The 13,500-nt window shown below is 45.0% G+C and overlaps 1 protein-coding gene across 3 annotated transcripts in view; it reads left to right on the top strand.

Moving 5' to 3' along the window:
* The first annotated feature begins 383 nt into the window (after nucleotides 1-383).
* Nucleotides 384-13,500, top strand: part of LOC133229651 (zinc finger protein 665-like) — a 28,739-nt gene continuing 15,622 nt past the window's right edge. The window contains exons 1-2 of one of the 3 annotated variants that reach the window (XM_061386233.1): nucleotides 384-472; nucleotides 8,860-8,942. In XM_061386233.1, the coding sequence (XP_061242217.1) occupies nucleotides 8,928-8,942 (15 nt within the window). In that variant the 5' untranslated portion in view covers nucleotides 384-472; nucleotides 8,860-8,927. The remainder of the gene's footprint in view (nucleotides 473-8,859; nucleotides 8,943-13,500) is intronic. The other 2 variants (XM_061386235.1, XM_061386234.1) reach the window with 2 other exon arrangements.

Here is a 13,500-nt window from a genome sequence, read left to right as displayed (position 1 = left end):
TGAGTTTGCTGGTTTGTAGGGCGTCAGTAGGGAATAGCCCATTTCTACCCAGGGAGAGTTTTGTATTTGTAATACAGAGACTAGTCCCATTCTTGTTTATTAGAACTGCCCAAGTTCTGAGATCCCTGAATTGCTTCAGCCTCACTAGCAGGATCTGAGCACACCATGCTGTGAAAAACAGCTTTTTATTGAAAATAAACCCTTTTAGTCTTAAGAGGAAGTATCTTGGCTTCTGACAAAACTTGAAGCTTTTACCTGAGCACTGTTACAGAAGGTAACTTAGTGCTCTCAAGGTAACAGGCCCCGCCCCCCTCCGCGGCCCGCCCCTCCCACTAATTCTGAGCACAGCTGGTGCTCGCCCCGCCCCTGGTCGGAAGCCGCGGCTCTAATACCAAAAGCCCTTTCACCCGGAGCCGGAAGTTGGAGAGCGCGGAGCCGAGGTCCCCGAGCGGCACCTAAGCTTCCTTCTAGAGTAAGTTTGCAGAGCTCGCCACCCCTCCAATCCCCACCTCCGTCCCCGCTCACTCGTCCTCATGGTGTGCGAATTGCCAGCGACCTGAAAACCCTGGCACCCGGTGCTCGGCCCCGAATAGACGCTGCCGTTGCGGCCCAGTTATCTTTTCGTTTGGGTTTGAAGTGTTTCTGAGTCGGTTTCGGCGCTCTGTCCGCGTAGACACCGCCTCTGGCGACATTTTCCTGCTTAAAACCCTTTTTTACCTCTGGCCTCGCCAAGTAAAGCCCTCTCTCGGGAGTTGGAGTCGCGCCCCGCCGCGTCGCCTTCTCGACCGCTGGAGGCAGAGCCCGTCGCCCCCGCTCCCGGAGAGGCCGCGCCCCCTCCCTGGTCCCGGGATTCCGGAGAGCCCGCCCCGCTCTGAGCCCCTTCTCTCCCAGCCCCTCTGTCCTCGCGTCTCCTGAGGCCGGTCCTTCTTCCCTTCAGGCCTCCCCCCTTTGCTGTCAGCCCGTCCCCTCACCCCGCGTAGGGTAGGTGACCTGGTCCAGCCTTGTGACCGCCAGTGCTGTTCCATGCCCAATTCAACTCGGTCGGAAAAGGTGGTCTTCCGGTCCGGGGGCGTCGCGTTCTGTCGCCCACTCAGTAAATTCAGGAGGCAGGAGGATCAGGAGAAGCAGAGTCAGAAGGACTGAGAGAAATAACTGAAACTGAGGAGAAAAGCATCAGGGAGAACCAGTGGGAACACTGAGAATGGCTGAGGGACTTGCAAAGGGATAGTCAAGTCAAAGAGATTAAGCCTTGAAAATAGCCAAGTGAGTAAAATAGAGAAGTATTAATAAATTAGAAAGCCAGATCTCCAGGGACTGGAAAGCAGCATAGGGAGAACTGCCCTGTATCAGTGATGGGAGCGGGGAGGCGAAGGGCGATGAGGGACGTCAGAGGTGGAGAGTCCCTAACTGAGTTTTGGCCGGGTTTGAGTCCAGGCCTCTTGGGTTAGAGTCCGGAGTTGTGTTTTCATCCGGTTGGGGTCCCGCCACAAGGGTTCAAGTCTCAATGTGAGGTGGCCGGTTTTATCATGGTGCTGGCAGATAAAGAGCTAAGGAGCAGAGGAAGAAAGGGCTAGAAGGAAGCGTAGCCACATGGCCTGCTAGAGAGTGGGGAGGAAGGGAGAGTCACAGCGAGAGAAGGGGAGTAATCTGGAGCGCAGAGAGGGAGCCGAAATGGGGGAAGAAAGAGGCAGACGTAGGTATGGATTTTTGAAAGACTCAGGAAGGTTGGAGAGAGAGAGCATTGCGAGGGGGAACGAATTGCAGCTGCCTGAGACAGGACACGTGTGAGGGAGGAAATAGGACAGGAACAGCAGGAGAGCAGAGGGGGAGAAAAAGAGACACGGAGACTCAGATGAAATAGGGAGATAGGTGAACACAGGGGTAAGCTCCATCCAGGTGTGGCCAGTTGTTTGGATACAGATGATTTTTTTAGTTATACAGAGGAGGCTGAGAATTTCAAAACTCTTGTCTATAAGGCTTGTGTCTTTTTTTTATTACTTGTGGCAGAAGATGACTTTTTATTTGCAAACCCTGTTGAGCCTGGGGCAGTGGCTTGATTCACTGAGTTGTGAGTGAACTCCTTCCCTTGTCCTATCATAAGATAGAGGTCAGGGAAGAAGACACCTGGAGCAAGAAATGACTGACTCTGTCACTCTGTGATAGCTTTTTTTTTTTTTTAATTTTTTTGGCTGTGTTGTCTTCGGTTCTGTGCCATGGGCTCAAGAGTTGAGGCTCCCAGGTTCTAAAGCACAGGCTCAGTAGTTGTGCACAGGCTTAGTTGCTTGTACTTGTGGGATCTTCCTGAACCAGGGATAGAACCCATGTCCCCTGCATTGTCAGGCAGATTCTCATCCACTGTATCACTATTGGGTAGCATTTTTAAAGGAACACTTTTTTTTTTAAATGAATTCACATTTTCTCCTTTCTATATGTATGGTGCTTTTTGTGGCTTGGAATAGGTCTTAATTCATTCAGTTTCTATAATCATTTTTAACTTCAGAAATAAGCTTTTTTAGTTTTCAGTATTCTATTCTTATCATCCTTTTCTGATTATGATTATTCTCAGTATTTTTTTAACTTTGACACCAGATTTTTAGGTTAAAACTAATTTACAATTTTTTCTTTAAAATTTTTTCCGATTCATTCCTTGCCTGGGTGCTTTCTTCCCTTCGTCTTCTACATTTGAAATTTTCTTTGGTAAGTAGTAAATCATCTTAGACTATTTTGTGCCATACTTAGCAAAAATGTCACCTCGTTTATGAGTTCTTATGAGGTACATGAACCTAGAGCCTATTATACAGAGTTAAGTAAGTCAGGAAGAGAAAGACGAATACTGTATATTCCTGCTTATATATGGAATTTAGAAAGATGGTACCAACGATCCTACATGCAGGGCAACAAAGGGAGACACAGATGTAAAGAACAGACTTTTGGACTCAGTGGGAGAAGGCGAGGGTGGCATGATTTGAGAGAATAGCAAGAAACATGTATATTACCATGTGTAAAATAGAATGATCAGTGCAAGTTCGATGCACGAAGCAGGGCACCCAAAGCAGTGCTCTGGAACAACCCAGAGAGATCGGGTTAGGAGAGAGGTGGAAGGTGGTTCAGGATGGGGGAGATACATGTCCAACTCATGTTGCTGCTAAGTCACTTCAGTCATGTCTGACTCTGTGTGACCCCATAGACGGCAGCCCCCCAGGCTCCCCGTCCCTGGGATTCTCCAAGCAAGAACACCGGAGTGGGTTGCCATTTCCTTCTCCAATGCATGAAAGTGAAAAGTGAAAGTGAAGTCGCTCAGTCATGTCCAACCCTCAGGGACCCCATGGACTGCAGCCTACCAGGCTCGTCCATCCATGCGATTTTCCAGGCAAGAGTACTGGAGTGGGGTGCCATTGCCTTTTATGGCAAAAACCAAGTATTATAAAGTAATTATCCTCCAATTATAATACTTAAAAACGTGGAAACTGGAAAAATTAAGGTTAATAAGCAAAGATCACCTCGCCTCCCTTTCTCTGAATTCAAAGAGAAATACATCTTGGAGGGTTTTATGTATGGGACATCGTGTAGTAAAACAGACATATTTTCAACTGTGATTTTACCAAAGACTTGAATTGTGTGTATGTGTTTATGTGTGCACACACAAATGGATATTTCTGGTCTCAGCTCTTTACCAGAGAATAACGGAGGTATGACATTAGATCTTGTGAAATTAAAGGCATTTCTTTGAGAAATGGGAAAATAAAAGAACATTTAACATGATAAAACCAACAAAATAAAATGCTTCATTCTTTCCTTTCAAAATAAGAAAAAAAAACACCTATTTTAACTGGTTAGTGTAATGGTCCATTTTCTCCATTTTCTATGATCAGTGAAACAAGTGGGCTGTGAGGTGATATGAAGATGTTTCCCTCAGGTCCCTTTTTGACTTTTCTGTGCGAATGAGGAAGGATGGGCTGGATTGACGTGGGACCTTCCCACAGAGCCTCTCTATTCATAATGAAAAAGATTGCTCAGACCCTATTTCTAATGTTTTTTATACCAGTGGATATATATTTGCAATTCTGTATTTTTAAACTTGGAGAAGGCAATGGCACCCCACTCCAGTACTCTTGCCTGGAAAATCCCATGGACGGAGGAGCCTGGTGGGCTGCAGTCTATGGGGTCGGTAGGAGTCGAACACAACTGAGCGACTTCACTTTGACTTTTCAGTTTCATGCATTGGAGGAGGAAATGACAACCCACTCCAGTGTTCTTGCCTGGAGAATCCCATGGACCGAGGGGCCTGGTGGGCTGCTGTCTATGGGGTTGCACAGAGTCGGACATGACTGAAGCGACTTAGCAGCAGCAGCATTTTTAAAATATTTTACTGCAATCTTCTAATAAAGAATTACCTGCTTGGTATCAGTTTGACCCAATCTTGAAAGAAAAGTTTCTTTTGCTCAGATACATGACAGATGTTCCTGGTGTTAAATGGGATGGGCATTAAGGACAAACTTGGCCCCCTTGCCCTTCAGCCTCCCATTTCATTAATCAGTTATACCTGGTTCTCTTCACTCAGCTCAGACCTTCTCATAAACGGCTTCTCTCTGGGCCTGAGGGAGCCCACTTGTAACATGGAGATGAGAGACTAGACCGGAAACTCTGAGCGTGAGCAACACTGACCCCTGAAGTGATTAGCCAAATTGGCTGTGTGTCTGTGTGTGGCAGTTCTGGTTTGGAGGGAGTGTCTGGCCGTAATTAGAATTTTAAATAGATCCCAGTCCTCCCTCAATGAAAAATGAAAAGGAAAACTGTAGGATGGAGGCAGGATCACAGGCTCAGAATTAGATGACTTCTATGAATAAGGCTAAATCTGAAGGGAGATTTTTTTTATGTCCTGACGTTCAGACCTCCACTGGCTTTCATTTGTTCTTGGGACAAAAGCTTGACTCCTCGCTGTGGCTCCACAGCCCTCTATCAAGCTCAGGGCCCTGTAAGAGTCTCCAGCCTCATCCTGGGAGCTGACTGTTTGCTCGTGGTTCAGCCTGTCCTGGTCTCATTTACCTTTTCTCTGTTTCCAAATACCAAAACCATTTCTGTCTGACTTTGTAGTTCCTTTTCTCACCTTCAGGTCACCCTGGCTCAGGCCCTAGGTCACCCTTCAAGTCTAGAGGTCTCCCCGTCCCCTCCTAACAGTCTCTCTCATGTTACCCAGGTTTATTGCCTCTGTATCAGTTGCCATCAGCAGAAATTAATGCCCTTCTTCATGGGTTATTTTGAGTCCTTCCTGGTTCCCCTCTTTTTAGGGCTCATAGTGTTCCTCTCGGAGAAGGCAGTGGCACCCCACTCCAGTACTCTTGCCTGGAAAATCCCATGGACGGAGGAGCCTGGTAGGCTGCAGTCCATGGGGTCGCTAAGAGTCGGACACGACTGAGCGACTTCACTTTCACTTTTCTCTTTCATGCACTGGAGAGGGAAATGGCAACCCACTCCAGTGTTCTTGCCTGGAGAATCCCGAGGACGGTAGCCTGGTGGGCTTCTGTCTGTGGCCTTCTGTCTAAGGGATCACACAGAGTCGGACAAGACTGAAGCGACTTAGAAGCAGCAGCAGTGTTCCTCTTCTTCCAAACATGGCTGCAGTACCTGATACTGGAAATGTCTTTAGATGACAGGACTATGAGTTGGGCTGAATAATCCCTAAGGAAAACCAGGAGAGCAGGGCAGGTGATGAAGATATTTCCCATGTTCTGGACATTTCAGCTGTAATTGATCTTTACCCCATGTAGACTACTTAATTACTCAAAAGAAGAGCCAAGGAATATAAGAAAACCTGAAAAGCCCTATAGAACTGGTGTCCTCAAGCAGCGGGCTAATATGTCCCCATGTAGTCTGCTGTGTTTCGTCCTCTGCAGCCCCCAGATCTAAGCTCTGTCCATCCAGGGACCAGTCACCATCATGGACAGCAGCTTTGCCTTCTAGGAGTTCATGTGCTCAGTGTCAGCGATTGTGATTTCAGTGCACTAAGGTTGAGGAGAAATGCAAAACCTAACAGGGCAGGAAGAAGACGCTGCCCGCCCTCCCCCCTCCCAAGGGCTAGAATATTTTCCAAGTAGGTGTGGGTGGGGAAAACAGGAGAGAGTGAGACCTGGAGACCCTTGCTTTGAGACTTCCTCATCTCAAATGCCTTTGTACCTGGACTCCATAGTGTCCCCAGGTGGTGGCAGACTTTCCCAGGAGGGCCAGTCTCTTGGTTTCCATACTGCACGTGCAGTGTCCTTTGTGTGGTAGCTGGTGGGCACTCCTCTTGTGATCCCCTTTGCCAAGAAACCCTGGTGCGCTTTAGTCTTGCTTAGTCCAGTCATGCAGGGAGGAGAGGTAGACAAATGGGGAAAGCGGAGGGAGCCTGGTGGGGTCTGCAGGAGGCTTGTGGCAGTACTTGGGGGCATCAAGGTGAGCCCAGTGAATGGAGCGTGCGCCCATCCTGAGTGTAGTTGCAGGGACAAGGCGGGTGTGGATCTGTTGGAAAAGAATGTCTCAGTTCAGGCTGGAGAACCTGGGAGCGGGTTTGTTGGAGAGCCCGCATGGAATGGTTTGAGGTTCCAGTGCCTTAGCTCGTGTTCCCGGGACAGCAGTGCTGAGGCTGACACTTGCCTGCACAGGTTTGATTTGACAACTTATGACCACACGTGAGCAGCAACGACGGACGTGGAATTCAGCCAAGAGAAGCCATTTCCACTGTTAGAACTGTGGCCTGGGCTGAGCCCTCAGGAACCTGTGGGTGCAAGAGGATGGGAGCCTTGGGCTTGAGGGGGTGGTTCTAGCAGGTGCCCCCAGCATCCACTCCACGCCCTGGCTTTTGTTGGCTCTTTTAGCAGGCAGGCACCATAGAGTAACAGGGAAAATCTCAGGTCATTTTTTGCATCAACTTTGGTATCATTGTGTACTTGGGGTTGCCGGTGAAGAAAGGTTCATGTGCATTTGGGAAGATACCAAGAGAATCTGGAGTGTTTCCTTGGAAGATGCTGAGGTCTCAGTGGGCCATGTGCATCATTGGAATTATCCCTCTTTTTCATAGTCTTTGGATATTTCATATATGACCCGGATCACTCACTGTAAATGAAAATATGGTGTCTTGTGTCTGTGGATCCTTGGGTGTCCTCTTTTGTACTTTGCCTCATGCATGAGTTATCAGGGCTTGAAATGCTTTGTGTTTGCATAAGAGGGTTAGAGGCTCATCATGGGCTCTGTGGACACTCTGTTGGACACCATGAAAGTTTGTAAGTTTGTTTGAGTCCCTCTGGGAAAATAGGAGTACTAAGGTTAAGATCACAGAATACTTGTTATAAGGTGGTCCTGCTCAGTCGGGATCTCTGGGCCCAATCTGCGAAGAGTCATAAAGTCCTGTGACGTAGGGGAAGATGGCTCCGAGAATCAGAGGGCAGCGATACCACAGTGATCTGCAACCTGGAGGCTTGTCCTCTAGAAGATGCAGCTGCAACTCTCTTGCTGCCAGGCCAGTGCTGGGTTCTCTGTTATCCACTCCTGTCCTCCCAAAATAAGCGCATACACAGGCACAGTACAGAAAACACGGAATCTTAACTGCACTGTTGGTGGTAATGTAAATGGTACTGCTATGTTGGAAACTAAAATGGAAGTTCCTTAACAAATTAATATAGAACAGGCCTACAGTCTGTCAAACCCATTTCTGACAGATATCCAAAGGGAAAGCAGTCAGTTTTTCAGGGATATGTCTGCAGTCCCATGAGTGTGACTGGATTTGCAGTAGCCAAGGCACAGACACAGCCCAGATGTCTCTTGACAAAAGAATAGGTACAAAAGTGTGGTATAGAAATATTTATTATATACTGTATATTCATGAACTATTTTTTCTCTGTATATAAAAATCAAGGATCTGAACTGAACTGAATGAACCTAGAGAACATTATGCCAAGTTAAAGAAGGCTGACAAAGGAGGACAGACACTGTATGTGGAAACTAGACTTGTCAAACTCATAGAGCCATCGAGTAATAAGGCTGTTACCAGGAGCTGGGTGGAGGGGGAAATGGGACACTGTTAGGCAAAGAGTAGAGATTTTCAGTTCTGGGAATCTGAGGTACTGCGTGCTGCCGGTAGTGTTTCTATATACTTGAAATTCGCCCAGTGAGGAGAAATAGAGTGTACTCATAGATGGAAGTGTAACTTACTCCACTGTAATAATTATTCAATGTATGAATCTTTCACATGATCACTTTGTACACAGTACGTTTATACCATTTTTGTTAGTTACACCTTAGATAGGCTGGGATGAAAAAGAGAGTTGGGAGGTGCTTTTCTCCTCTGAATGGTGCTCAGTCCAGGCTTCACGTTTCGTTGATGAGGCATTTTGCGTACCCATGTTTTGTACCCTCTGACCACAGATTCCCCTTCAGGTAACTTGTGGTGGTCCACGGCTCGAGAATGTTTCAGGTGCCCCAGTTGATTCCAGTCTGGTTCCCTCACTGAGCATCAGGACTCTGAGTCCTCCCAGTCCTGAGGGCTGAGATCTGAGCTGAGGAGGGGGCACTCTGCTCTGAGTGGGTCTGGACCAGGGCCTGCTGTGTGACCTGAAGGGGATCGTGGGGTCAGCGGAGGTGGCCCCTGCTTGCTGTGTACATGAGGCCTCACCAGGAGGGGATTGCGATCTGAGGGAAAGTGTGGGAAAGTCCCATGTTGGTCTCTCTGCGGGAGTTGACGGTCCTGAGTCCCTCCTGAGACAGTGGCCACAGAGGACTGTCTGTTCCACACAGTGAGTTCTGCCCTGTGTGTGTCGTTGGGGCTCAGAAAGGGGATGTGCTGACTCTAAGCATTAAGCGGCATGTTTTCGACTTTCATGGTAGACCTCTGAAGACTTGTGTTGCCTGAGGAAGCCCTGAAGTTGAGGAAGAGGAAAGAAAAGGAGTCAGGCATGGCTCTTTCTCAGGTAAGGTCATATTCAGTCTGTCCTTCCTGAAATGCCCTGCTCTGGACTTGCTAATCGTGTCTGACTCTGGAGTATCCTGTCTGACTCCTGTATACACACACTCATCCGGGGCCTTCCCTCAGGCCCTGTTGTCTCCACTTAGATCCCGTCTGCCCATGACCCGGTGACCTGGCCCTTGTGAGGAGGCTCCCCTGGGCACCGTCCTGGGCACGGCTTCTCACCCACGGGTTGGAGATGGGGTCTTAGTGCTGTTGGGCAGCAGGGATTGCTTAGGGCCTACCTGGATGCTCTGTCTGCTCTCTGTCCACCAGGGTAAGGAAACTGCACTTGGAAGTGAGGTATTAATATGCACAATAGCTGGTGAAATCTGGGAATCAGATCAATTAGGGGCAGTTTGTTCTTTGTTAGGGCAGTTCAAGCTAAAGATGTGGGTCAGTCTCCTTAAATACTTACTGATAATAGAATGGAAAGTTCAGAAATAGACATCAGTGATACAGGGTTTTTTAGTTTATCATCAGATTTAATCTATGAAATGAATCTAAGTCTCTGGCAAGTGGAAATTTTCATCACCTCCATTGTTCAGAGGTTGTCCTTTCACTCTGTGGATTGAATCCTTTGACACAGAGATGTTTTAACTTTTAATGCAAGCAAGATTCCAGCTTCATTGTTTTGCTGGTGGATATCTATTTTTTCAGCATCATGGTTATTGAGATTGTCCTTGCCATTTTGTGTATCTTATGGATACATCCTTGTGGATATACCTTACATATACAGAAAGAATTATTTCTGAGTACTGTGTTCTGTTCAGTTGGTTTATTTGTCTGTTTTTATACCAGTACCACATCGCCTTGATTTCCTTGTAATAGGTTTTGGAATAGAAAGACCTCCATCTTCCTTCTTCAGGAGTTTTGCTGTTTGCTCTTTGAATAGTTCTGTAACTTTCACCATGTTTTATTCTGCTTCTACAAAGATTGCCATGGCAGGTTTGATAATGAGTTAATTGGTTGATTGATCCTTTGTGTGGTTATTAAAGAATCTGTTTTGATATAGCATGTTTCTTTTGTAATCTTTATGACTTTTACCTATGAAACTTTAACACGTGGGAAAGAAGATAAATTTACTTCTTTTTCAATTGCTGACCTTTGATTTCTTTTTCTCATCTAATTGCTGTAAGGGTTTCAGTGCTTTGTTGAACTGTAGTGCAGGGTGTGCATCCTTGCCTTCTTCTTGACCTCAGAGCAAAAGGTCTTTCATTCTTTCCCCATTGCTGTGCTCTTTTCATAATGGCATTTATTATACTGATGTTGGTATAATGTATTGTTTGTAGTTTGTTGAGTGTTCCATCTTGAAAGATTGTCAAATTTTTGTCGAATGGTTTTTTTCTGCATCGAGATGATCCTGTATTTTTTTTTCCCTTAAATCTGTTAATGTAGTGTGTCATATTAATTGATTTTTGTATGTTGACTTCTCCTTACTTTATATGAATAAACTCCACTTGGTCATGGTGTCAGATCTTTTTATTTATCTATTTTAATTGAAGGATAATTGCTTTACAGAAGTTGTTGTTTTCTGCCAAATACCAACATGAATCACCCATAGGTATACCTTTGTCCCCTCCCTCCCATCTTCCTCCCTATCCCACCCCTGAAGGTTGTTAGAGAGCCCCTGTTTGAGTTCCCTGAGTCATTCAGCAAATTCGCATTGGCTCTCTACTTTACATATGGTAATGTAAGTTTCCGTGGTACTCTCTCCATACATCTCACCCTCTCCTTCCTCCCCTCCGCCTCTGTCTGTTCTCTATGTCTGTTTCTCCAGATCTTTTTAATATGTGTTGAAGTGGGTTTGCAAGTATTTTAATTTTGCATCAGTATTCGTCAGGGGTATTGGTTTCTAGTTTTCCTTTCTTGTGTCTTTGGGAAATTAGCAAACTATTAGAATCATGCTTGCTCCATAGAATTACAGGATTAGTGGTAATTCTTTTGTAAATGCTTGGTAAAATTTGGTCCTGTATTTTTAGAGGTTTCTGACTATTTATTGAATCTCTCTAGGTATAATGGGCTTCCCTGGTGACTCAAATCATAAAGAATCTGCCTGCAGTGAGGGAGACCCAGGTTCTATCCCTGGGTCGGAAGATTCCCTGGAGAAAGGAATGGCTGTCTAGTCCAGTATTCTTGTCTGGAGAAATTCCATGGACAGAGGAGCCTTGTGGGCTACAGTCCATGAGGTCACAAAGAGTCAGACACGACTGAGTGGCTAACACTTTCACTTTCAACACTTCTCAATTTTTTCATTTCTTAATAAGTAAAAGAGTTTGTGTGTTTCTGAGAATTTGCCAGTATCTCCTATATTCTGTCATTATAGGCATTATTGGTCATAGTCCTTCCTTATCTTTAGAAACTTTCTTTGACCTCAGTTGTAATCACTCCTGTTGCATATCTGTATTTAGTTATTTGAATCTTTTTTTGTCTTTTCCTTAGTCTAGGTGGGGGTTTTCTTTTACAGTTTTTTCAAAACATCAACTCTTAGATTGTTGATTTTTATATTTTTCTTCTTTCTGTTGTATCTCAGGTTTAATCTTTCTTATTTACGTGTTTCCTTCTGCTAAACTTGAGTTTAGTTTGTTTTCTGTTTTCTGCTTCCTAAAGGTCTAAAAATAGATTTCAGATTTAAGATCTTTTCTCTTTTTTTACTGTAAGCATTTAACGGTTCAGACTTTCCTTTTAGGACAGTCTTCTCTGTGTGTTATAAATTTTCTAATGTTGTCTTTTCATTTTTATCCACGTATTTAAAAATTTCCATGTGGTTTTTTTCTTAGACCCATTTGTGGTGTAACAGTGAGTTGTTTAATGTCCACATTTGGGGAATTTTCTTTTTTTCTTGTGTTTATTTCATTGTTAGGGAAGATCCTGAAAGGTTGTTGTTGAATCATGCAAAGATGCCAGGATTCTTGGCCCCTGGAGGAGAATAATTCAATCGGGGGCCAGAGACGAGGCTTGATGGCTCAGAGCTTTTGTGTAATAAAGTTTTATTAAAGTATAAAGGAGATAGAGAAAGCTTCTGACATAGGCATCAGAAGGGGGCAGAAAGAGTACCCGCCTGCTAGTCTTCAGCTGGATGTTCTATAGTCACTAGCAGTCTGTTAATGAAAGAAAGGAATGTCTTAAAACTCAGAATGGCACCAGGCCCCTCACCCATAAGATGCATTTGGGGATAATCTTGGTACCATATGGTTCATCCTGGGCTGTAAAATGATTAACTTGAATCTTGAAGAAGGGCAGATCACCATACAAATAGTTTCATTTACATAGATAAGGGGAGCAATATCGGAATATAACATACTGGTTTGTCAAGTAGGTTGTGAGCCAAGAGACTTGAAGACAGAGTTTGGGGTAAATGCGTATAGTAGATTAGCATAGCTTAAGATAAACACTTCCATAAAAGAAAGGCATTGGTTCACTCAAGGTTTGAGAATAGTTAACTTCAGGTGAAACCAAGTGTCATTATCGCAACACAGCATTTTAAGAGAAACCTCTTTTTAAATTTGTATAGAGAAGGAAAAAATATCGCTGGTTTGTTTCCTCCTGCCGCTTAAGAGAGAGAAAAATGTCTGACACTTGCAGGCTATTTCCTCCGTTTGGAGACCCCTGGCCTTCCTGCCTGTTACCCTCTCAATACTTCCATGGTATCAGTCTCTTAAAATTGTTGATTTGCACCTAACCTGTGGTGTCTCATAGAGAATGTTTTATGTGTCCTTGAGATTCATGTGTTTTATGCTTTTGTTGTGCCGTGTAATCTGTACATGACCGTTCAACTTGTACGTTGAAATCTCATACTATTCCTGTGCCACTATTTCTGTCTTCCTTTCCCTTAATTTTTTGCTTCATTTTTCTGACATATCTAATATAAGATGTATATATATATTTTACTTGGTACAGCTTTTTGGTAAATTGACCATTTTATGGTTTTTCCTGTGGTAATGTATGGATGTGAGAGTTGGACTGTGAAGAAGGCTGAGCGCCGAAGAATTGATGCTTTTGAACTGTGGTGTTGGAGAAGACTCTTGAGAGTCCCTTGGACTGCAAGGAGATCCAACCAGTCCATTCTGAAGGAGATCAGCCCTGGGATTTCTTTGGAAGGAATGATGCTAAAGCTGAAACTGCAGTACTTTGGCCACCTCATGTGAAAAGTTGACTCATTGGAAAAGACTCTGATGCTGGGAGAGACTGCGGGCAGGAGGAGAAGGGGACGACAGAGGATGAGATGGCTGGATGGCATCACTGACTCAACGGACATGGGTCTGAGTGAACTCCGGGAGTTGGTGATGGACAGGGAGGCCTGCCGTGCTGCGGTTCATGGGGTCACAAAGAGTCGGACACGACTGAGCAACTGATCTGATCTGATCTCATCATTATACAATATTTATTTCATTGCACTTTTTTTTTTTCCTTCAGTTTATTTTGTCTGATATAACAGTCTCCCCTGCTCTCTTTAGGATGGACTTTTTCCATCCTTTCACTGTTCACCTTTCCATGTCTTTAGGTTTGTGAGTACTACCTGT

This window comes from Bos javanicus, chromosome 18, assembly GCF_032452875.1.
Source record: "Bos javanicus breed banteng chromosome 18, ARS-OSU_banteng_1.0, whole genome shotgun sequence".
In the NCBI taxonomy this organism is placed as follows: domain Eukaryota; kingdom Metazoa; phylum Chordata; class Mammalia; order Artiodactyla; family Bovidae; genus Bos; species Bos javanicus.
This window is presented reverse-complemented; position numbering and strand designations above follow the sequence as displayed.